Source organism: Quercus robur, chromosome 4 (assembly GCF_932294415.1).
Source record: "Quercus robur chromosome 4, dhQueRobu3.1, whole genome shotgun sequence".
Lineage (NCBI taxonomy): Eukaryota > Viridiplantae > Streptophyta > Magnoliopsida > Fagales > Fagaceae > Quercus > Quercus robur.
In genome coordinates, this window is record NC_065537.1 from 12,921,498 (window position 1) to 12,948,146 (window position 26,649).

Here is a 26,649-nt window from a genome sequence, read left to right on the forward strand (position 1 = left end):
TTACCTCAACTCCTACCTCTCCATCTCTAAATCCTTGAGAGGTTGCTAGTCTAAACACTTACCACACTCATTCTGAGTGTAAAGTGAGATTTTGCTATTGCTGGGAAGCATTGGAAGGATCCATTCATTGCCAGATGCAATCGGGCTGAATTGCGGGATTCGGAAAGGTAGAGAAGACAAAGCTCCGAGAAGTTAGTTGGTAGCAGGAGCTTGAAGAGCTCAAGTACATGGGATAGACTAGGTTTGGAGGGTCTTTTGTTATTCGTGTACTCTAACTTTATTCTCTAATGGATTGATTTTGACTTGGAGGGTTGTGAGGTTTTTCACTAAGTTCTTCAGTTTTCTCTTTGATAACACGTCTTGATGTTATCTTGTATTTGCATCTCTCTTCCTACTCTTTAAGCTTTCATTTTATTGTTGATGATGGATGAATATGGCTTAGGGTAGAGTTATCGGTTCATTGTGCTTATTTACTATTATTCCACACTTAATCTAAGTTAGAGTAAAAGCAATCTAGCCGTAATTTTTAATTGGGGGTCTGAACAAGCTCGGTTTTTGTTAAAATACAAGAGCTCTTGTATTTTAGCACAAATCCGAGTTTTCAATTTTATTTTAGGATGTTTAAAAATTAGGACATCAACACTAGAGGTTAGCAACACTAAATCATCATTATTAACTTATGAATTATTCATATCTTTTCATTAAATAATGCTAGGGGTACACCCAAATCCACAACATCCCCCACGAAATTAATCCCAAACAAAAACCCAAATAAACATGCCCACGAAACATAACAAATTTAATGTTAACAATTTATCGAAACAATAAAGTCACAACAATATTTAACAATTCATTATAAAACATGAAGTACAAAACTTTTCTATTATCCTAAGACCACAAAAGTCAAATAAACATCCAATTTCATTTTTTTTTTCTCTTCTTATTAGTCTCCACTACAACACTACCCAATACTCTAGTCCTCTAACAATAGCCACACGTTTGTTTTCATTAAAAACTTTTTCTTTTATGTTTTGATCTAAATATTAGAGGCTACGCCTTGGCCACACCTTTATACTTGAATATTGAGAAATATCAGTCACTACCAGTACCACTGCTAGTTCTATACCTTGTCACTGCATACAAGTAGAGAGAGAAGCAAGAGCTAGGAGATGGAGACTGGGTTTCAAAAAATTAAAAAAATGGGCAAAGCAACTAGAGCCAGCTTCCTCACACAACACATCACAGACAGACAGCAAGAGAGAGAGGATTGTGATATATATATATATATATATATTTTTTTTTTTCTGGTTTTAAAGTTTTGTCTAAAGGTTTTTCATATTATTCTTGGGGAAATTGGGCAAAAGGGGAGGTTAGTCAGTTTTTTTTTGGGGTTTCATGTGGTAATTTGTAAATATTTTGGAGGGGGTAGGCTAAGCTGTATATATTTTGGGGTCAAATATTAAACTTGTGTGAATATATATATATATATATATATGCATAAATCAAATTTCAAAAAAAGTTGGGGGAATTGCCCCCAATGTCAAAGCATAGATGCGTCCTTGATTTAGGGCGAGGGGACCATGGCCCCCCTAGTCATAACATAGCTCCATCCCTGACAAAGCTACCATTCAAATTCAATCTTAGCTTAGGTAGTTGAAGTACACGTGTTAGATGTGGCAACATAGCTCCCTCCCTGACAAAGCTACCATTCAAATTCAATCTTGGCTAGGTAGTTGAACAAACACATGAATCGAATTTGATCCTTCTTCTTCCAGTTGAAATGTTTCATACATTCTCTCTCGAAAAGAAAATAAAATAAATGTTTCATACATGCTGTGAGTCTTGAAATATGTCTCTCCAAAAAAAAAAAAAAAAAAAATCTGTCTCTCTATTTTTTTTAATAGGTATATACGTGTGAATGTGTTGTGCTGTACCCGCAACTAAGTGCCTATATAATTAACGTGGTATTTTTTGGGTAGCAATGCAACACGCCAACACCATCCTTTTTATCCATCATAAGTTGCTCTAAGTATATTCAAATTATAACCAAACATGTCAATGACCCAAAGTTCACCGGATCATGCACATGTTGCTGTTTTAGCATTCCCATTTGGCTGCCATCCTTGGCCTCTCCTTAACCTCACTTGCAAATTAGCACGGGCAACCCCACACGTACGTTTTTTATTCTTCAACACTTCCAAATCCAACCAAAGGCTCTTTTCAACCTCACAAGTTAACCTGCCAGACAACCTCAAAGCCTATGATGTAGCTGATGGTGTGCCTAATGGCCATGTTTTCACTCCAGACAACCCCATCGAGGAATTGGAGCTGTTCATTAAGGCTGCACCTGAGAGCTTTGGGAAAGCCATGGATATGGCTGTGGCTGAGTTTGGGAGGAACATCAGTTGCTTGTTAACTGATGCTTTCTTGGCGTTTGCTTGTGAGATGGCTCAGAACATGCACGTAAAATGGGTGCCTTTTTGGGTTCCCACACCTTATTCTCTCTCAGCTCACATTTACACTGATATCATCAATAAGACCTACGCTAATGCTTGTGGTAATGGTAATGGTGGTGTAGTGGGAGGCCTAAAGCCAATTGACAAAACCTTGGATGTTATTCCAGGGCTGTCTACAATGCGCATTTGTGACCTATACGATGAAATACTCCAAGGTGACTCAAATTCATCACTTTTTTCACAAACACTATACAGAATGAGTAAGGTACTTCCACAAGCAAGTGCTATTGTGATGAACTCGCTCCAAGAAATAAACTCTACCATCATCACCAATGATCTCAAGTCCAAGTTTCAAGATGTGTTCTACGTGGGTTTTCTCACCTTAACTCTTCCACCTCCACCTCCACCTCTACCACCATCTCATTCAGATACCACAGGTTGCCTTCCTTGGTTGGACAAGCAAAAACCAACTTCGGTAGCATATATTAGCTTTGGAACTCTGGCAGCCGTGCCACCTAACGAGTTTGTAGCTTTAGCTGAGGCACTGGAAGTTAGTGGTGTTCCTTTTCTTTGGTCTCTTATGGACAATTTCAAGCAAATTCTACCGAATGGGTTTGTTCAAAGGACAAGCTTGCAAGGAAAAATAGTTCCATGGGCACCACAGAGTCATGTCTTGGCACATAGTGCAGTAGGTGTGTATGTCACTCACTGTGGATATAACTCTGTGCTTGAGAGTATTGTTGGAGAGGTGCCGATGATTTGTAGGCCAATCTTGGGTGATAACATGATGAATGGAAGGATGGTTGTGGCCGTGTGGGGGATAGGGGTGAGAGTTGAGGGTGGAGTGTTTACAAAGAATGGAATGCTTAAAAGCTTGGAACTCGTTCTGGGACATGAACAAGGAAGGAGGATGAGGGAGAATATTAAAGAGCTTAAAGAGCTAGTAGTGAAGGCTGCTGGGGCAGATGGGATTGCTTCCAAGGATTTCAAAACTTTGGTGGAGGTAATCTCTAAATAAGACATAATTCATAAAATAATTGAGAGGTGCTATTTGTTATTCTTCGTATTTGGATTGCCTGTTTAGAGCCAAAGTTTATATCTCTGCTGCTATTGTTTTTCATTATGTCTGTTTTTTATTTTTTATTTTTATTTTTTTAAGTGGATTGAAGTGTAACATGGAAAATAAATTTGTCGAACAGCAAAGCTATGTATAACTGAATTGAGTGTGCCCTTTTTTTTCTTCTCAAATAAAATCTTGTGCTTTTATTTTTAACTGAAAAGTTATACACTTATGCAATACCCAATAGATTTTGAAGTCATGGTTTTACTTCTTTTTTTTAAGGGGAAAATTACATGTACCACCCATATGGTATACCCTTAAAACGATGAGCTACATTGTGTTTTATTTTGTAACATTTAGCTCCTTTTGACTTGATTTGTAAGACATTTACCTCCTTGTAGTTTGCTTTATAAGACATTTTCCTTAATTTTAATGGAATTTTCCTTGTAAGAAAATTTTGTTAATTTTAAAACTTATGTCTTGTAAACCTATATAAACACAAATAAGGATTGAATGAGAAAGAAAGTCAAAATTATGAGGGTAGAATTTATTTAATTTTTTTTTTTTTTCCGTTCAATTCATTCTTTGTATGTGATGTTGGCAATTGTCACATCATCAAATTCCATTAAAATTAGCAAAATATGATTCACAAGGTAAGTAGATGCATTATAAAACAAATCACAAGGGTGGCATGTATAATTTACCCTAACAAAAAAGGATTGTCATCTAAGTTGAAGGTTATTGTGGTCAGTTGTCCCTTTAGAAAAATAGAAAGAAAAATAATTATAAAGACTTACATATATATATATATATATAGAGAGAGAGAGAGAGAGAGACAGATTATAGCTTGGTAAAGTTTTTAATGGTTAAATAAAAGATCTGAAGTTCAATTCTCGTCTATATCTAAAATTGATTGATGTCTTGATCTAATGATAAAGAGTGATCATTAGGTTGTGAAACTCTCTAAAAAAAGAGATTTTGAAAAGAAAATAATTTTTTAATTAATAAATTAGTAGATTATATTTGGGGATTATAAGGGTAAATGATAGAAAGAACGCAAGAATAGTATGCTTAGAGGTGAGTGTATTGTTATTTTCAAGATACTATTTGTCTTCTACTAGAATGAGTTTGCTAAAGAGTTGCAAGCAAATCTGTTTCCAAGATACACCTGAATTTGTATTGTGCTAAAAAAATATGTCATTATCTTTTCAGGAATGGTTTTGAAGTGTGTGAGACACCGAGACTAGAAATAAATTTGTGGAATAATAAAACTATATTTGTAGGTTAGGGACGATTGGATGAAGAATATATTTTATCCTTATTTTTATCAGTAAATTACACACATTTAATGTGGATCTTGAACGCAAGGAAGAATGAATCATATAAACTAGAATTAACTTGGGAAAAAAACCCCTTAAATTTGATGTAACCTATTCTTAATATACGATAAAATTTTACATCATGTGAAAGGATAATGTAATTTACATATGTAGCGAAGCACAAACCTCCATTTGTATTGTTGTTTGTTAGATGTAACAAGGTAATTCTTGCAACAATTTACTATTACAAAAAAAAAAAAAAAAAAAAAAAATCAACAACTCACAGATGCAATAGTACATATATTATCCTAATTATTTTTGTTGTTGCAATAATACTTGTTGTAATAGGTCTTTTTTTCTTGCAGTGTAAGGTGAATAAGGATTCTCAAATTCATCCTCTCCCACTTATAATAATTTATTAAAAAAGAAAAGAAAAACACCATGATGAAATTGTGAAGTGCGAACAACTTCTATGTACATTGAACAAACATTATCCATTTTCAAAATGTAATATATATAAAAGGGTTATATTAACGGGTGTTCTTAGGACATTTTTAATAGACTATTTAAGGAAGTTTTAATACCACTTTCATGGGAAATATAAAAAGTTGTCAAAAAAGTCATTTTTTTTTCTCTTTCTATAAAATATTTCTAAAAATATTTTTTAAACCAATGCTCTTAGAGTATCCATTAACTTTTTCCAAAAAAAAAAAAAAAACAAAAAAAAAAAAATAATAACATCATCCATTACTAAAAAAACTGAAAATATCCATAAAGAACTTCAAAAAACACACAAAAAAAAAGTTTCCAAAAAGCAGTGTTATTAAAGATATAATAATACTTTTTCCCCACTTGTTGTAATAATAATAATAAGAAGAAGAAGATCCTAATATATGGTGAACAACTTTTGTTTACACTTAAATAACATTATCCGTTACTCAGGGAAAAAAAACAATTATCCATTAAGCAATGTCAAGGGAAGAAGTTATAAAGATATACTCTGTAATTTGACTAGTATCGTTAAATGCATAGGAATGATAGGTTTTAACACTACAAAAAAAAGACTTGGTTTAGGCGGTGTTTGTAAAACATCGCAAAAACCAAAGAAAACATGGTTGTAAACACAAATGGTCTATGCATTTTCTATCCTTTAGTGGCGGTTTATAAAATGTCATTATTTAGTATGCTGTTTTCGTTTTTTATTTTGAAAAATACATTTAGTAATGTTAGAAATACTTAATGACTGTTTGTATTTCTCAAGTAATAAAATGTACAAGAGTGTCTTTATATAGGGGACAGAGTGTGTAGTACAAGTATGTGTTTTATACAAATAAATAAGTTGAGCCTAAGGCCCACAACCTATTACACAATAACAGCCCCCATTAAACTCAAGGTGGGCGTGAGACCAACTTGAGGTTGTCAACCAAAGTACGAAGGCGTCCCTTAAGATATAACTTGGTGAAGATATCAGCAAGTTGATCTTTAGAGGAGACTAAGAATAGCTTGAGAGCACCATGGACAAGATGATAATGAATAAAATGATAATTGATCTCGATGTGTTTTATAAAATAAAGGATGTTTACAAAAGAAAAAGTATAGAGGAATGGGATGGGTATAGTTACTAAAACAACTATCCCATCCCTACACCTTACCCACAAAGTTTACAAATAAGATGAGAGGGGATAAATTTTTGTGATTGGTTTCCTAAAAAGAGGAGAGAGAAAACATTTTCAGATTTTTTTTTTTTTTTTTTTTTTTTTTTTGTATTTTTCTCTCTAATTTTTCTATTTTTTCTCCCAAATAGTTCTTCCAAACTTACTTTTTACAAAACAATTGGGTTGTATTTATAGGGATACAAGAAAAATGGGAGGTTATGTGATGGTGTTTTGACAACTAAGCAGACTATTTTGTCTTTTTCGTGATTTATGGTCTGATTTTTGTCTGACTGTTTCGGGGCCATTCCGAGCTCTATTTTATTCAAACATTGTATCCCTAGAAAACTCTAGATGTCTAGTTTCCATAGGTTTTGATTTTGTGATATTTTGAGCTGCGATCGTCGAGATATCGTGTTCGGAAGGGAGGTGACGCAGTGTAGGAGATTCTGTGATGTTTTTCCTTAAAAAATTTATTCCTTCCAATCCATGGCAGATATCATCGAGCTCTTTTTGTGAGAGGTAGTTGAGGCCTCATAATTCAAGTTGGTTCAGCTGGATCGCTCCAATTTTCGCCCAATTGGTACAGTTTGTTGCATGAAATTGGTCCAAAAACAACCTATTTTAACTTGTAAAAATTGAAACTTTAAATTAGAGTTTTGATATTTTGTTGATATCTCATCCGTTTTAACTCTGATTTTGGCCTGTGAAATATCGTTTGGGAAAAATATGACCTATGAGATGGTCTAAATTTCTAATTGACCAGACAGTTGGATCAAAAAGTCAACTTTTTTACCTTACCAATTAGGGTTTTTGGTCTTAATTACTATCAGAGGGGTTTCGAAATATTGTAACCCTTTGATCTGCTATCCGATCATGTTTCATTTATTTGTTACCTTTTTGAAACTTGCATTTTGCATCTTTTCGAATTTTTATGATTTTGGCCTTTGTTTTGATGCTTGAATCAGAGTTAGAAAAAATAAGGTATCGACATATATGTATATATATTCATTCTATCCATATTAAAAATACTATAAATACCTGCTCATAAATACCATAATAACTAACATGGGCTTGTAATAGATCAAACAAACATATTGATCATCAATATTCTACAATAACAAATGTCCAAACTAACACATATTAATCATAGATTCAAATAGATATATATTTAGTACCAATTCATAAAAAATTTCTAAAGTATTATCATCTTGAATTTAACAAAACAAATATCTAGCTACACTATAAAAACAACCACCCAAATTAAGAAAATATCACAAACAAAGTGTCATTTTGTTTAATATGTACAATACTTCCAAAATAAATGTGATTGCTCAAAACAATTATGTAATAGTCCATGGAGACCTTAAAACACTACAATTACCGCAAGGAACTAGTTTCTTGATGGGATGAAGCTAGCAATTTTTGAGGAGTTGGAGATTGTTGATCCAAATTGAAACCACCTTGAATACAAATTAAGATTAGGTAATAAGTTCATCAAGAAATCATATTGGATAACATAATAATATTTGCCATAATTAAAAATTCTAAACACTAAATAAATTCATAAAACATTAAAATTTAATGCCCGACTAGCTTCTGAAGAATGATTTTGCATTTGTTACATCAAGCTAGCCATTTGGGTCAATCACTCCTCCAAGTTCTCATAGCGAGCCATTTTCTCTATCAAAAAAGTCACTTGACTCTTCAACTGAGTCACTTTAGCATCCCTTTCTTGGCTTCTTATTTGAGCACTTGCAGTAGTATTCTTAGCAGTCTGTCTACTTGGGGTTAGGCCAAATCCCACACCCCAAACATGACCATTGTGTTCATTACCAAACACTTGAGCAAATATATCATTTGATGCCCATTTAATACTACCAATGAGGTAAGTTGAATGTAGATGATTTGAGGGCTCACCCAATAGTTCGTTGATTTTTTCCTAATATTCAAAATTGAACATAATAACTTATTAGAAATTAACAATGTTAATTGATTCAATATTACTCTTGGTAAATCATGATATCACTTACAATGTTGTTTGCTACTTCAGGGTTAACAGGAGTATCATCTTTACAAGTATGGAGTTTCAGGTATACTATTGCACGCTCTACGGGGTGCCCAAGCATTGTTACCTACATTATGGTCATTACATTTATTTAATTAGGACTTAAGAATAATCTAATAATTCATTTACAAGATAATAAAAGAGTCATTACCATTTCTTCTGCATACGAAGCATAGCTTTTTGAACTAGGAGTATGTAAATTCTTTTGCTTGGAACGACTGCTCTTGTTCTTCAAAACTAGATCCTACAATGAAAAAAATTACATAATTAAATAAAGTATTATTTGAATATACTTTTCAAAGTAGATATTTGAATGTGTGGTCAATAATTAAGCATATCAATGTATAATAATTAAGCATATTAATGTAAAACAATACTTTCATTTTTGGTAAATTCCAATACTCAACAAGGGCTTCATAATCTTTAGGAATTACATTTTTAGGTGCTCGTACTCTATTTCCTATTCTTAGAAAATACTTCTTCTTCAACCTAGACTTGTGGTTCCTCCAACACGTCACAACTGTTGACAATGTCATTAGCTTCTTTGCCTCCAAACGAGCAGGTTCTTTAGGCGAAATCCATTTTAACTACAATTAATAGTTTAGCTAGCAAATTAAAAAAATTTATATCATCTAAACACTTATGTAAAACTTAGTACAAGATAGAATAATACACCTATATATTAGAACTTCCTTAATACCTAAACAATATCCCAAATCTCTTCTTTAAATTCAGCTGGCATTCTCGACCAATTCTCATATTTAATTTGGCACATACGGGTTTTCGTGCAATTGTACCCAATCAACTTGTGAAGTGCCTCCCTGTCTTCTTAACTAGCTGATTGCTACTATTTAGTGGCAATTAAATCTTTTTATTACATGGTGATCTCAAATGTATGAGTACTTGCTTAGACCACAAGTAGCACGTACAACATGTGGCACAACTATAATGGGAATAAAACAATCAAAACCAATGTGATGCAATAAAAACCTATGTCAAACAATATTAACCATTATCAATATTTGATCTCAGAAATGTATAAAATACCTGCATTTGGTGGATTAACTGTTGATGATTGGCCTACTTCTTTCTATGACTCATGATCCATATTTTCTGTATAAGCTTGTTGTGAAGACCTTACCGTAATGTCACGTATAACTATACCTCTCATTCTCATTTTCATCACCACTTAATTTCAAGTCAAATTTATATCCATATGTACAAACCATATATAGTGATAGGCCAAGAATGTATTGACCCCTTATGATAAATTAACTAATTGATTTAACCAAGTTAATTAATTAATTCAATTAACATGCAAAACGCGTGGTAGCACAAACAAATCACCAATTAACTAAATATGCAGTGGAAAATAAATTGATACGGTAATTTATTTACGAATGGAGAAAACCTACATGACAAAAATCTCATTGGGTGATTTTAAGGTCACCATTCCCGAAAATCTACTATTATCAAAACAAGCGGTTACAAGTAAAGGAATCCCTGTACCTTATACCAACCTACAGTTGAACCCTTACCCCAATACACAATTGGACTTGTTCTATAGTGACAATATCTCCTTTTCAATGCACGACTCCAGTACATAACTAACCAATAGATGCGCAGATCTTAGTATACAACTTAATTACCAACTTGAGAAAGATATTGACTGCAAAATTCTTTATTTTATTACATGATGAAGATCAAGAAGCTCCTTGATCACAAAACCCTAATGGTGTACAAACACAATAGCTTCTTTAAGAGAAAGATGAACTAGGGCAAATTTTGTCTCCGATCATAATTTGCATGAACACAACTTTGCTTCATACTTGCACAACCTTCTACGGCCCTTAAAATAATCCTTATATATGTTTAGGGTTGTGAGAAAAGAAAGCCTAAACATGTACTCATGGATTGGATGCAAAACAAAACTGAAAATCTGTTTTTTATAAATCTCGACAGATAGGGTCTCTATCGAGCTAGTTGTCGAGCTTTGGGCTTCAACAACTTTTTAAACCTTGATAGATGCCAGATGTCGAGCTTTAAAATCCAGCACATCTTCACTTGTTTCTTGGACAGACTTGCATGGCTTTAACACTTAATCTTGAAACCTTGTTCCTTAAAGTATTAAACACATCCTAGATCTACTCAATTACAAGTAAAGTGCGTTTTGTCAAAGGATTAACCACGTCCTAACATGATTCACATATGTCCTAACATATAGTTTATCCATATCTTCATTCACACAGAGAAAGGTCTTGAACCTCTTAAGAAATAAGTAAAAACAAAGCAAATAAGATTACACATAAACTTAAAGGTTTAAAACACAACAACTTCATAAACACTTAACTTCAAGTCAAATTTATATCCATATGTACAAACCATATTTAGTCTATCCATATCTTCATTCACACAAAAATATGTCTTGAAGCTCCTAAAAAATAAGCAAAAAAACTTGCAAATAAGATTACACATGATTGTTTCTCCAAAAAAAAAAAAAAAAAAAGATTACACATGAAAGATGAACGATGTATTAACTCTCATCATCAGTCGACTTATCATTGAACTCTTCACCATCTATATTCTTATCATTAGTCAACTCATCATTGGAGTCATTCTCATCATCAATGAACTCTTCATTATCTATATTCTCATCTTCAAGCAATTCACGCTTGTGGGCACAAGGGGGGAGTCGCCACCTAGTTTTTGCAATGGTTTAGGAATCATATATATAGCGTCCTCTCGAGGAAGAACTTTTTGATCTTACTACCAGAGATATGGATTCGGAGTTTACGTACGTTCTAGGTAAAGTGTTAGGCACCCAAGATCGCTCAACCTAAGGTTGGCCTCTCATCATTGTGTCTTACGTCTTAACCTCATTAAAAACATGTTCAATACTTGTATTTTAACTCACACACACGCACTAGCATACATCTAAGTATACAACATGGCATCATTCATCCCTAAACACATACATATCTACATTTAAATAAAAGAGAGCCAAACCTAAATGCATATGTGAAACCCTAGCATGTGAAACCTTATCATACATCTTAAAACAAGGCAGCAATCCAAACATGGCAGCAAGGCATCATGGCAATTACAAAATCATATAAAGCATACAATTGGACATAAAACAAGCATTCAAACAACATCCATAATCAAATGCATGTTCATACCAATGCATGAATTACCTTCACTTACCTTGCAGCAACTCAGCACCTATGACATTAATGCATGGACATATGAATGAATGGCAGGTCATTAAAACTAAGAAACCCTAATCTAAACATATGATAGCAAATAAACAGACAAACATGTAAAATAGAGACTTTGGAAGCGTAAAAACACAGAAAAAAAAACTAAGCAGAACAACATGTGAAAGTAAAAGCAAAAGCAAAACAAACAAGTAAAAATTAGGGTTTTTGGGTAGCGGCTCATGCACGCAAGAACAGGCCTGTGTACACATAATCAAGCTTGCATGGGCAAGCAAGATTATGCATACACTAGTCCTTGCCCAGAAAACCTAAGAACATAGAAATAGGGTAGAACCTCAAAATGGAAATTCTAACAACCTAACATGCATTTTAAGCATACAAAAATGTAAACCTAATCTAAAAAAGTATATTAAAACATATCTATATAATAACTAATAGCCGAAATGTTTGACTTTTTGTTGACCGCGCTTCATTACGCCACATGGCTACATAAATTAATGCCATGTATACATTTAAAAACACTGGATAGTTGTGACTTTTCATTTTACAATAGGCACCTTTTCGGTCAATAGACACATTTTCATTCAATAGACAGCTTTTCGATTAATAGGCACTTTTTCATTCAATAGACACATTTTCTTTCAATAGACACGTTTTCCGCCAATATGCACCTTTCCGGTCAATAGGCACCTGTTTGTATTCCAACATCAAAACATTGTGTCTTTTCATTTGGTGGAATAAAAGTAACATTTTAGTGATATTTTCGCAATATTTTATCTCTTGGGTTTGGTGGTATTAACCAATTAACAAACAAACACTTCTCTCTCTCTCTCTCTCTCCGCTTATTATTATTATTATTATTTTGATAAATCTCTCTCCTTATTATTTAGTTTTAAGACTCGAATCCAAGTTTCTAAAAGAAACACACAGTGAATTAAGCTTCAATTGCCTCCTTCCTTCTTTCTCACTCCAATCTCTATCTCCAATGAAGATCTAGAAAATCCAATTGCTTTGGTCCAATGAAACTGTCAAACTTATAATAACGCTTCTTTTTCTCTTTATCCTTTATATGAATTTTAGTTTTTTTTTTCTTAACACAAAGTCTCACTTTGTTAATTCTCACATGCTTGTGTGCATAAAGTACTCTATGATCAGATCTGCTATTATCTTCTTTTGTTGCAACACAATTTTCTCCTTAAAATTTCTTTTTCTTCAAGATTTTTTTTGAGGGTAGCTCATGCTTCACAATTCACATATTCCACTTATGTATTTGACTCCTCTACTTCTTTGGTCAATGCATCAAGGTTAGGGTTTTTGATTTGTTCAATAAAAATTATAGTTTTATTGCTTTTTCTTATAAGTTTGTCAATTGTTTGTTTTGTTTATTTAATTGGTAGGCCTGAATCTTTTAATTAAATCTTCAATTTGTTTGACCTTTTAAAAGTTTTAATATTTTGAATTTTAACATTTAAAAGGTAACTCGTATTTCTCTGATGTTTCTATGTTGTGTAGACATATTTTTTTTGTTGATTCTTCAATTTATTTTCTTTTTGCCTTTCAGAAGTTTTAACATTTTTTGTTCAGTTTTTGCAATATCTAAAACTGTTTGGTAGATTTCAAAATTCAACACCTATAGACATAGATTTATTTTTAAAGGCTAATTCATCATTTTATTATATTTTTCCATTGTGTAGTCACATAATTTTTGTTTTGTTTCAATAAATTATAGGCTCAAAATCTTCTAATTGTTTGATTTACATATGAATTTTTCAGTTCATTTTTTGCAATACATTTAATTGTTTGGCCAATTTCAATAGTAGAAAAGCTATAATCATCTTTTGAGAGTAACCCTTCTTTTTATTGTATTTTTCTATTGCGTAATTATATATATATAATTTTATTTTAATACTTTTGAAGCTTTGAATCTTCTTATTTTTTTTTAAAATTTTTTTTGTTAAATTTTTTTTGGCCTTTTGAAAGTTTTAACATCTTAACTTTTGGGTTTATTTTTTCCATTATCTGAAATTGTCTAGAAGATTTCAATGAATGTCCATGGATTATTATTTTTGAGGGTAATTCATCTTTATCTTATATTTCTATTCCGAGCTTTTTTTTTTTTTTTTTAATTGTCCGTGTTTATGTATCTTTTGTTTTTCTTATTTTTACTTTCATATAGTATGTACATGTTATGTACGTTCTTTGATTCTTTCTTTAATGGTTTGTGTATGAGTATGTGTCATCGTGTCTTGGTACTTATGCAAAATCTATAAAGACTAAAGATGCTTCTTTTTTATAATGAATCCTATGTTTTTCATGACTTTAGTGAGTCGTATTCTTAAATGATCGAAATGGTTTTCTTTGATGTGGATTTTGTTCATATTGGTTTCAAATTTTATTTCTTGGCTTATATTATAGATTGTAATATATTTATTCATCAAACTATTTAGTTGAGTTTGTTCGAAGTTGTTTTTAGTGTTGGACATTTTCTTGAAGCATATTGGTATCATATATATTTAAATATTGTTAAGTTGAAATAATAATAATAATAATAATAATAATAATATAGTTTAATAAATGTCTGAAACGTATAGCTATTAGCAAATGTTTTAGCTACATGATTATATTTTTCAAATTCAATTTTGGTGTTGTAGTAAAATAAACCAAGATTAAATTATATATTGTACTCAATACCTGTAAGGTTGAATTTATTCAACCATCTAATTGGCTTTATTCCGTGCCAAATTTGCTTGTAATTCAGCATTTAGTAACCCTGTATCTAGGTGGGTTTGTTGTAAGGGTAGTGAGTGAGATAGAGTGAAGTTTGCTCAAGAGTGTGCAAGAAAACAGAGTGTCGCGGCTGGGACTCGCGGGTGGACTCGCGGCTGCAAGCCGCCAGAAGCTGCACACGTGCCAAGCATGCTGGAAGATGAACAATCATGCTAGCTGGAGCACTACAGGACAAAACAGGACAACTGGCCATACGGTTAACTCGCGACTGGATCTCGCGACTTGGTCAAGCCGCGAGGTCAAGCCGCGAGCCACCCCTGTTTTGGAAAAACCTGACGTTTCACATTCCTCTCCACTCCAGTATAAATACCCCTTTAACCCACGATTGAAAGAGAGCTTCCAGAGAGAATTTTGAGAGAGAAACCCTAAAGAAAAACAAGATTGTTTCACACACACAATCCCTACCTTAGAGTCTCATCAAAATCCCTCACTCTCTTCCTCTCCATTGTCAAAACCTTGAGAGGCATTATACCAAACCTGGTTCTCAACATTATCATCTCTGTGAGACAGTCGTTTGGAGTTCTGGGAAGCAGTTAGGAAGGAGCCAATCTTCATTGGTTGATGCTACGGTGTAGTAGCGGAATCCGGGAAGCTAGAAAAGAAAAAGGATCGGCGCAACCTCGTTGGAGCAAGAAGCTTGGAGGGCTTAGGTGCACTGGGTAGATTAGGCTTGGAGGGTCTATTGCTGTCCTTGTATCCCAACTGTATTTTCTAGTGGATTGATTACCGCTTGGAGGGCGGCGGAGAGGTTTTTCGCCGAGGTCTTCGGTTTCCTCTTCGATAACACATCGGGTGATATCTTTGTGTTTGCATCTTCCTTCCTCTCTATCTCTGCCTTTATATTATCTGCTGTGATTTTATTATGTTATGGCTTAGATAGTTTTTATCCTATTTCACATTATAGCATATGTTAAGTTTCCGCACACTTGTTGTTTAACATATTGCTTGTATTGGTTAAGTTATTTTTTGGGGGTCTAAACGTTCAAAAGTGTATTGGTACACGTTTTTGAACTTTCAATTGGTATCAGAGCGGGTACACTGCTGTTTGGTTTCATTACCATTGTGTGATCCTTGACTCCCTTTTGAGATGGATAGGTCTCAATCCCTTAATGCACCTCCATATTTTGATGGAAGTAATTATGCTTTTTGGAAGGTTCGTATGAGAGCCTTTTTGTGTTCTATTGATGAATCCGTGTGGGATGCTGTTGAGATTGGTTGGACCAAACCTGAGGCAGCCAAATCCACATGGGATAAGGCAGCACTTGCTGCATCTAATGCTAACAGTAAAGCACTAAATGCTATTTTCTGTGGTGTGTCTCCAGATGAATTCCACAGGATTTCTCACATTACCATTGCCAAAGATGCATGGGAGATTCTGGAAACAACTTATGAAGGCACGAAGAAAGTGAAAGACACCAAGTTACAAATGCTGACCACTCGGTTTGAGGAGCTTAAAATGAGTGAGGATGAGTCTTTTGACTCTTTCTATGGGAAGCTAAATGAGGTGGTTGTCAGTAAGTTTAACTTGGGGGAGAAAACGGAGGACTCAAAGATTGTAAGGAAGATTCTTCGATCATTGCCGGAAAGTTTTCGTGCTAAAGTGACAGCCATTGAAGAGAGCAAGGATCTTGACGACATCAAAGTACAGGAGCTGGTTGGTTCTCTGCAGACTTATGAGATGTCGCTGCCCAATCAACGGAAGAGTAAATCCCTTGCTCTAAAGACCATTAATGAGAAGGTGGAAGATCAAGACTCATCGGGAGAAGATGTGGTTGACAAAGATGTAGCCTATCTTGTTAAAAATTTCAGAAAGTTTTTGAAATTCAAAAATAATGGAAAATTTGATGATAAGAGAAAATTCCAAAATTCTGGAAGGGAGAAGAGGGATTTCAAAAAGAAAGATGGAAAAGAATCCCAATCCACACAAGGTGTCACTTGTTTTGAATGTAACGGGCATGGACACTTTAAGAAGGAATGTCCTAATTATTTGAAATCGAAAGGCAAGGTGTATGCCACGACCTTGAGTGACTCAGATTCGTCTGACTCAGAATCTGAAGAGAGCTGTGATGGAGAAGGGAACTATTCAGCTTTCATGACTATTGCTCATGTTGAGTCTTCGGATGAGTTGAATTTGCTTGTTCAAGACCTTGGAGAACATAGTGATGATGACTCACTAGGAATTGTTGAAGAATCAGAAGCTGAAGAAGAAGAAAGCACAGCAACTCTTCAAGAAAATTACAACTCACTCTTGGAGAAGTCGGGTGAATACACAAGGGTAGCTAAGGCTGCTGTGAGAAAAATGAAGAAGGCTGAGGAGGACTACAAAAGTCTCCTAATCCGGTATAGGGAGGCCAAATGCGAGATTGAAACACTGAATGGTGAGCTGTCCGAAGCTTACACTAAAGTGAGATTTCTTGAGAACGAGGTTGTACAAGCAAATGCTAAAATAGAGAGGGTCACCACCAAGAAGCTAGATGATGTTATATCTTCTCAAAAGAGCTTTTCAGACAAATCCGGACTGGGATATACCGGAGGAAGTAGTTCATCTGGAAATGTCACCAAAGAAGTGAAGTTTGTAAAGGCCAAAGATCCAGTTGTAACTGACCGTACTGGTGTGAAGCTCGAGGTGGAGGAGAAGAAGAATGTGGTGGACCAACGGATGCTGAATCATCGTAATCAGTATGTGGGCAGGTCTGAATCTCGTGCCAAGTCACGTCCACAACCACAAAGAGGTCCTAGAGGAACGTATGTGTGCCATTATTGCGGACTTCAAGGGCACACTCGACCAAATTGCCAAAAGCTGAGAGCAAAGAACAGTGCAACTCCTCAAAGGTCAGGAGGACCCAGAATTGATAGGAGAACTTGGGCAGGTGATCAATCTAGAGAGCAAAATGGAGATCCCGGAATGATGAACGTGATGAAGATGATTGGTGCATTCACCAACTGCTTGGAAAGCTTCTCATGAAGGTTTGAAAGCCCTAACTCCCGTACCCAATCCTTTAAGGAAATCACCCCAAACGCAAGTGACGTGTGGGTGAAAAGGGGTACTCATGCATAAGCATTACAACATGTCCATGCATTAATACTTCCTATGCTTTGTGACTATGTTTGTCTGGTATGCTTGTTGTTTTTGATTTTGGTTGTTTGCTATCTTCTTGTGAATATTTCTTGATTTTGTTTTATCATTCTTTTTGTTTCTTGTGTCAAAAATCCAAAAATCACATAAAATTTAGAAAATCAAAAAGCTTGATTGACTTTGTTGAGTTTTGTCTCAAAACTTATTTTGCCTTGTACCTTTGTGCTAATGGCTTTGTGCATTTTCGAGCATTGCTTTTTTTCATGCACTTATATCTCTGTGGGAAAAATCTTGAAATCTGTGTGATTGTTGTAAATAGATCTTCAAACTTGTCATGAATGATTAGTGAATGGTTATGTTGATCTTGAGTCATGCATAGACTTGTGTCTATATATCTTCCCACTTTTTATTTTTGTTTTGCTAAAAAGAGCTCACCAAATGTAAATCTCCAAATGAAAAGAGATATTGAGCTGCAAAAGCCTGTCGCACATTCTAGTATTTGATTTGGAAAAAGGGTAAGCGACCTTATATTAAAAGTAAATGTTCATTCAAAAAGGCCAAAGGCCTGCTTTTCATAGAGAAATGTTATACATCCCTCTCACAATGAGAGATGATTGCCTCAAAAGATGAAAAAGATCAAATGTTATGATTGATAGTGGAGTCAAATGAAAAACTCCAAGTTATGTTATCAAGTTGTGTGGGAGGTCATATATTCATATTTCTATAATTGAGATTGGTCACATGATCTAGTGCTAATTGTGTATGCCTTGGTTGAATTGATCATTGAAGCTTCACATTAGACAAATGACTATCTCATTGTTGATATCCACACACAACACACAAGTTTATGTTCAATAAATGCCATATTCATTTGTGTGATTGTACTTGATAAAATGTGTTTTCACATACTCAATCTTTGTTAATTCAAGCACAAAAAGATTTTTGAGTGTTTTAGGTGTTTTTGGAAAGTATTTTGTTTGAAAAATCTGAAAATTTCAAAAATACAGTTTTGCCCTGTTTTCGCGGCTCAGTCGCGGGTATGTCAAGTCGCGAGCCTCAGTCGCATCTTCCCTGGTCATTTTTGGCGACTTGTTCGTGAGTGGAAGGCCCAGTCGCGAGGTTCACTCAGAGATTTTCGCGGCTTAGCTCGCGACTCACTCGCGGGTAGACCTTCCAGTCGCGAAAAACACTTAGAAAAATTTTTCAAAATTTTGTTCTTGAGTGCTTTGGCGGCTTGAGCTGGCGACTGTGTGGCGACTTAATCCAGTCGCGAAAATCGCGTGTTTTGGGTAAACAGTTGCAGTTTTTAAACTTTTTCAGTTTTTAAACATGATTATGAGGTATCCAGTGCAGGAACTTCCATCAGCACCGCAAAGTTTGCACCTGAGCTGACCACACTGAAGTTGATCATGTTCACCAATCTCTACCCACTGTCCAACACTACATTCATCAATCTTGGGAGAGCTATATTTCTGTGTGACCTCATTACAGGAGCCCCCATTGATATATGTGCTCACATCTACTACAACTTGAGGAAGACCACGTGTCGATCTACAGCTCGAGGAATCATTCCATTTTGCAGTCTCGTCATGAAACTCATTCTTAGTGCAGGCATTATTCCTCCTGCAGATGGTAAAATGTTGACTCGTCAACGTCCCATTTCCTTGTTCACTCTTCAAGCGAGCAGAAGTCACTCCTCTAAATCACCAAGAAGTGCTCACCTCTCTCCGGTTACTTCATCTGCCCCTGACTCAGAAACACCTGCACATACCACTTCTGCATCACGTGCTGTTCCTGAAGCTTCACCGGCTGGTATTCCGCAAGCACAAACTGCTTCTCATACTGACAGAGTTGGCAGTGTACTTGAGCATATTCAGAAACGCGTTGATGAGCTTGTGGCACTTCTCTACTCCACAAACAACCATGTCCAAATGCGCCTCGAGACTATGGAAAATCAGCTAGATGAGATTCAACGAAAGTTAGACGAGAGTCTTTAGCTATTCGTGACAAAAAGGGGGAGAGCATTCAGTCAGTAAGGGGGAGAAAAGTTCAAAGGGAAGTGTGCATAGTGATAGGGGGAGTACACACATACTTTTGACATACTTTTGTTTTTAGTCTTATCTTCTAAACTTATGGTTTTTATGGTTTTGATACACTGTGTTTTGGTGTATAGATGTTCCTAACTCTTAACTTATTCTCTTGGTTTAAACTTTAATATATTTTGATGATGTTATTAAGGTTTGTACCCATGTGCTTTTGTAAGCTTTTAGGGTTAATGTTTTATGCATAGTTTGTAGGCTTTATGGTATGTACCTTGCTTAAGTGCAACCTTTATGCTATGTTGAAATCAGTACTTTAATCTAAATGTTATGCATTTTGGTTTATGTACTGTCACTCTTGTGCCCTTGTAGGATTGTTCCTAGATGCATATGTCTTGTGTGCTATGCATTGGTTGAGTGTTGAGCATACAAGTGTCTTGTCTTGTGCTTGTTAACTTGTATGTCCTTGTGTTCATTCCAAGTGTGAATGAGCACTGTGATCACTACCTTGTGGTGTTCACTTGGTTGATCAAGCCATGGTTTTCTTATTAACTCCATCTTTGCTTGATCTCATATTGCCTGTTTCATATGCATTTATAATTTTCTGCTTACAATGATCATGGTGTATTGTTGTGTTTCAGGAGTTTATGTTCATATGATTCAAGTGCTTCACAGCTTCTAGAGTTAGGTGTGAGTGAGTTTTGTTCAACTGTTCCCAACTCACATGTTAAGTCTAGAGTCTGTTTTAGGGTTTTGTCACGGAATAGCCAAAGGGGGAGATTGTAAGGTTGAATTTATTCAACCATCTAATTGGCTTTATTCCGTGCCAAATTTGCTTGTAATTCAGCATTTAGTAACCCTGTATCTAGGTGGGTTTGTTGTAAGGGTAGTGAGTGAGATAGAGTGAAGTTTGCTCAAGAGTGTGCAAGAAAACAGAGTGTCGCGGCTGGGACTCGCGGGTGGACTCGCGGCTGCAAGCCGCCAGAAGCTGCACACGTGCCAAGCATGCTGGAAGATGAACAGTCATGCTAGCTGGAGCACTACAGGACAAAACAGGACAACTGGCCATACGGTTAACTCGCGACTGGATCTCGCGACTTGGTCAAGCCGCGAGGTCAAGCCGCGAGCCACCCCTGTTTTGGAAAAACCTGACGTTTCACATTCCTCTCCACTCCAGTATAAATACCCCTTTAACCCACGATTGAAAGAGAGCTTCCAGAGAGAATTTTGAGAGAGAAACCCTAAAGAAAAACAAGATTGTTTCACACACACAATCCCTACCTTAGAGTCTCATCAAAATCCCTCACTCTCTTCCTCTCCATTGTCAAAACCTTGAGAGGCATTATACCAAACCTGGTTCTCAACATTATCATCTATGTGAGACAGTCGTTTGGAGTTCTGGGAAGCAGTTAGGAAGGAGCCAATCTTCATTGGTTGATGCTACGGTGTAGTAGCGGAATCCGGGAAGCTAGAAAAGAAAAAGGTTCGGCGCAACCTCGTTGGAGCAAGAAGCTTGGAGGGCTTAGGTGCACTGGGTAGATTAGGCTTGGAGGGTCTATTGCTGTCCTTGTATCCCAACTGTATTTTCTAGTGGATTGATTACCGCTTGGAGGGCGGCGGAGAGGTTTTTCGCCGAGGTCTTCGGTTTCCTCTTCGATAACACATCGGGTGTTATCTTTGTGTTTGCATCTTCCTTCCTCTCTATCTCTGCCTTTATATTATCTGCTGTGATTTTATTATGTTATGGCTTAGATAGTTTTTATCCTATTTCACATTATAGCATATGTTAAGGTTCCGCACACTTGTTGTTTAACATATTGCTTGTGTTGGTTAAGTTATTTTTTGGGGGTCTAAACGTTCAAAAGTGTATTGGTACACGTTTTTGAACTTTCAATACCTTTCCCGTGCATCGCACGGGTTAGCGACTAATTCTAACAAACAAACAAAGCAAACAAGAAGATTTAAAGGCAGAAAATAAAAGAAAGGAAAGAGAAAAGTTTAGACGAGATACCTCACACAAAAGCATTCCAAGCTTGATTTTGACCGTTCCCCTCAGTCAAGTCTATTCACAAACCAATAAGAAAGTGATTAGCAACATTAAATTTAAAGGATTGGGGCCAAATAAGGTCCCAATCAACTTGAGTATGTTTTGTGAAAAACTTCCTTTTGATTCACTATTTTCTAGTGAATCTTTGGTTTTTCTCGTGGGATTATAGTGTGTTTTGAGTTTTGAAAATGTACCATGTAAGGCTTTTTATAGTGGAAAAAATGGGGTTTGGAATGGCTCCCACACGATGTGAGATTTATTCCAAACATCAGCCATTATTGTAGAAAACTTGTCTTTTTATTTATTTATTTATTTTTATTTATTTTTTTATGTTTCTGAAACCCTAGTTGCGTTCGCAGGAGTGTGCCTGCATACGCATGCTTTGGCCCAAGTACGTGGGCCGAGGGCCACTTTGGTCTTTTATTTCCAAAAATAGATTTTTGCTCATTTAAAAGATTATATTTTCATTTTAACACTACTCAAGTCAATTTGATATCTGATTGGGCTCTAAACTGACCTTGGGCCTTAGTGTTTGAGCATCATTGGGGAACGGGGGCCCGAGTCGTAAGGGGTACAAAATGCGTTGTCTACAACACTCAACAATTGACGATGTTTCATAAGTAGTTCCTTCTACATCTCACGAGTCCATGAAAGGTTCTCATTTACATCATCATGTGCATCATCAATGGTTATATTATAAGGAACATTCTCACAAAAATTATCTACATCATCATTATTAGATGAAGCACCAATGCCAACATCAAACACAGCCCTAGCTTTTGTTTTAACAACAGCCATCCAATCTTTGTCTTGGATCTTCCACATAAAAACATTTAAAGCTTGAGAAGCTAAGACATATGGCTCATCAATCATTCAATCACCCTTATATATCAATCTTGTAAAATTGACAAGAAGGAACCCAAACTCGTTTGTTTTATATCTCCTCCCACTAATAACATCAACCCATTTACATTTGAATAATACATAGCATAACTTGTCAGAATAATTCAATTCAATAATGTCAGTTAAGACACCATAATAATTAGCGTGACCTTAGTAATAACACTAACTCCACTATTTTGAGTTTTCCTATTTGCTTCAAAATCTTTGATGCAAAACTTTAAACCATTTATGACAAAACGCTTGAACTATTTAGCTTCATTATTTGGATATTGAGCAAGTCATCCAACTTTATCAGAAATTCCTCCTTTGCAAAAATTGGAGTGACATGGTTAGTGATTTGCTACTCCAACCATTAAGACACTTCAAGTGGTATAAATACACAATGAATAATAATTTGCTAAACTTTTTAAAACCTTTATAACAAGCTTCCTCGACACCTTTGAGCAATTTGAGAAATTGAAGTGCATCTTCATTGGGACATTGTGTAGGTTGTTCCACACCAAGGCCTCCTACCATAGGATCTTACGCCATATCTTCTTCCATAGGTTCTAGCACCCACTACAAAAAAAAAGGGGCTATCCTAGCGTTTGCAAAACCGCTGGGATAGCCCCAAAAAGTGTTGGAATAGGGTCAAAATGCCTATCCCGGTGTTTTTTTTCCCGGCGCTTCAAATTGCCAGGCAGTGACAATTGGGATAGGGTCGCTGAACCTATACTAGCGTTTTTCAAAAGCACCAGGATAGGTCCCGACGCTTTTCAAACCTTGTTCTAGCATTTTTATTTGTGCCGAAACAACCTTTACCAATAGCTTTGAAGACTTGTATCAGCGAATTTTAGGGTCTATAGCAACGCTTTTAAAAGCGCTGGCATAGGAAGTACCTATTCCAGCTTTTTCGAAAGCACTGGTATAGGTCTCTTTCCGAATATATCCATTGAAGACCTATACCAGCGCTTTCAAAAGCGCCAGCATAGGCAGTACCTATTCTAGCGTTCTCAAAAACGTTGGAATAGGTCTTCAATGAATATAATTAAAAAGGCCTATAGCAGCGCTTTTGAAAGCGCTGGCATAGGTAGTACCTACACCCATACCCTATTCAAGCATTTTTTAAAGCGCTGCAATAAGGCCTTTTTTTCATTTATAAAAAAAGTTTAAAAAATTTTTATAGCACCTAAAATGTACCTACAATACATATTTTCCAATACATATTTTATAGCACCTGTAATTAATCACAATTCATATTTTCCACAGCAAATACAATACCACATTAAACCAACAAACTAAATATATGAGATTACACCATATCAATAATGTATCGAGTAGCACCAATATTTATTGTCAAAGATATTTATCTTCCTTTTTAAGTTCTAACACATGGGATATGAGACAACTAAAAGAGACAATTAGGTTTTAAAGCTTGCTATGAAAAGAGAGCACAACTAAACTAAGCCTATATAATTATTATTGCATATAGTAAACCCAATGCTTCTTGCATAAGAGTTGCATCAGCCCAACATCATGCAAAATGTTAATAAACCTTTTATGGAATTTATGTCAACAAATACCAAAAATTTATCTAAAGAAAAATTGGCTATTGAATTGGAATGAGTGAAATAAGACGTGTCAACAATATAAACCTTGTCTAATTCAAATTTGTTGGATAATAATCTCTTAACGCCACTTCCATCAAAGGTATTTTCACTATGGGCCAATCACAAGCTGCTCCTTGAGATGTTGAGCTACACGCTCTGCTACTTTCTTAAACTCCACCAAGAATGGTTCTTGAGAGGCAAGTTTGTGCCAGTCATGACCAGCATAGGCTTGCAATGTTGGTGCCACAATGTTATCTAAAACCTACAAAATAAAAAATAAAACCCAGTAAATGGAAAAGGAAAAATGCTATAAGAGTGCAGCCATTAATATACCTTGTGTACTAAAAACCCACATTTAGGCAGCATGAATGCTTTAAGAGTTGTAGGATGATGCTTGTCACCACGTTGAAGATGGACTAGTACAAGAAGTGTAACACTTTCCATTGATGATCTTCCTATTCTAATTATAACTATGTTGATACTGAATAATGAATTTCAGTTCAATAGTTTAAGAATAAATTACCCAAGGGTCTGAAGAAGGAGGCATTCCTTGATCAATGCTAAGTTTTTCAAAAGCCTAAATTAAATGGTCACAGAGGGATGTATCAAGTGACTCTATCTGTGAAAATATGGACACCATATCAGCTTCAAAACTTGGACCGTTAATGAATTCAAGGAGATCTTCCCCATCAATCCGGAGGATAACAACAGGATCTCGCTTCAAACCAGCAACCATGCCTAATAGAATGTCTGAAAGAACTTCTTTGAACTCAGTCCTGCTCACTGTTTCTTTTTTGCCATGTGTGAATTCACTCAAGACCTGTATAATTTAAGGCCACTTTTAGTTCATAGTTGATGCAAACACAAGAAGGCTCTATTTTGTGTACTTAATTGATAAGCTTAATATGCTTGAACTATTGTTGGGAAATTTAGACCCCGGTTGATAGAATTAACAAGTATTAAACCCAAGTTGTTAATTAGATTTATTATGAATAAAACTTGTTAAAACAAATAGACATCAATATCATGTCAAAATCATGCAGCGGAAAAATAAATAAGACAAGATATGATGACCTAGGAAAACCAATTAAACAAACTAGTTTCATGGTAAAAAACCTGAGGGGAAACCTTCCTGAAAAGAAATTTATTATAATAAAGAGAAGTTTTAGATCTAGTACAAAACCTTTATCCCTAGACTCTACAATCCCCGTAGATAAACTTACAGCAGAAACCTTCTACCGCTTCAAAACCTTTGAACTCTTCAATATATGAACGCCACCCTAGAACGTGACTAACCAATTTGATGCGTGGATCCTAGTACGCGGCTTCCTCCTTTGCACGAATCCAAGTACATGACTAACTCCATAGCAACCCTTGATTGTTGTAGTTGATTTGCAGCAGCTTCACATAGAAACACAAATAAGATCTTCAATGTTGGTGCAAGAGACTTTGCTTGGTTATAGAACCCAAAGGCATACAAGAAATGCAGCAAGAACCCTTTCTTCTGTAGGAGGAGGCTAGGGTTTAAAATAGAAAACCTTATAAAGCTCTCTAGGGTTAGGTTTTTCTTTTTCCACCTCCTTTAAATAGGAGCTTAATGGGCTCTCCTATTCCAAATAGGTTTACACAAACCTTGAGTTTTCCTACTCCAATAAGGATTATACAAACCCACAAACAAATAGCCTTTTAGAATAAAAATGTTGCTAGCTATAGTTTGAATCCCGTAAGCTCGATAGATCGAGATATCTGTTGAGCTTTAATGAATCTCGACAGATCGAGCTTCTGTCGAGGAGGTATCGAGAGCTGCAGATTGCACTTTTCTTGAGCAGTTCTTGAGTAATCTTCATGTCTTCAATTTAACCACTTGTAATAATCATCTTGAACCTACTTAGATTTACCCAAATACAAGTAAAGTGAGTTTTGTCAAAGGATATACATAAAAGTATGTCCTTAACAACTATCACTATTGAAAAAAGTCTAATGGTATTCTAATATTGTTTGAGCTCTTGACCAACAATTTAAATATGAACATTAGAGAGTACTAGAGGTGTTTAGTTGTGCCCCATATGGACTAAAGTATACCATATGGTATGCATATGGTAAAGTATACCATATGCAGAACCACATAGAATAAATTGGCAGATAACAAGACAGTTACATCAAAAGACATGATAAGTATGAGTTTCAGTTAGCTTAACTAGAAAAGTCTCTTATTGTCGAATGAGAGTCTTAGGATCATCAAATCCTACCTACACCAAAAAGCAAATTCATTGGTGTGTTGGTCTGATAGTGAAGAGCAATCGTTATGGGGTGTGTGTTATAGGCTCAAATTCTATAGTATGAATTATAAGTTTAAAGTATTCAAATTCTATCCTTTATACAAACCAATTAAGGATTATAAGTTTAAAGTATTCAAATTCTATTTCATCCTAGGT

The 26,649-nt window shown here is 35.3% G+C and overlaps 2 protein-coding genes and 1 pseudogene across 2 annotated transcripts; 1 reads left to right on the top strand and 2 right to left on the bottom strand.

Moving 5' to 3' along the window:
- Window positions 1-1,887: 1,887 nt before the first annotated feature.
- LOC126720603 (anthocyanidin 3-O-glucosyltransferase 7-like) lies at window positions 1,888-3,729 on the top strand. The gene has a single exon (XM_050423202.1). It carries the CDS (start codon window positions 2,053-2,055, stop codon window positions 3,472-3,474), a length of 1,422 nt encoding a protein of 473 aa, XP_050279159.1. The 5' UTR covers window positions 1,888-2,052; the 3' UTR covers window positions 3,475-3,729.
- A 4,406-nt stretch (window positions 3,730-8,135) lies between these two features.
- On the bottom strand, window positions 8,136-9,732 carry LOC126721402 (uncharacterized). The gene is made up of 5 exons (XM_050424440.1): window positions 9,697-9,732; window positions 8,933-9,142; window positions 8,707-8,799; window positions 8,521-8,622; window positions 8,136-8,429 (listed from the first exon to the last, which is right to left on the bottom strand). The coding sequence occupies exons 1-5, from the start codon at window positions 9,730-9,732 to the stop codon at window positions 8,136-8,138; spliced, it is 735 nt and encodes a 244-aa protein (XP_050280397.1).
- A 1,356-nt stretch (window positions 9,733-11,088) lies between these two features.
- On the bottom strand, window positions 11,089-25,024 carry LOC126721403 (uncharacterized; annotated as a pseudogene).
- Between the last annotated feature and the right edge of the window lie 1,625 nt (window positions 25,025-26,649).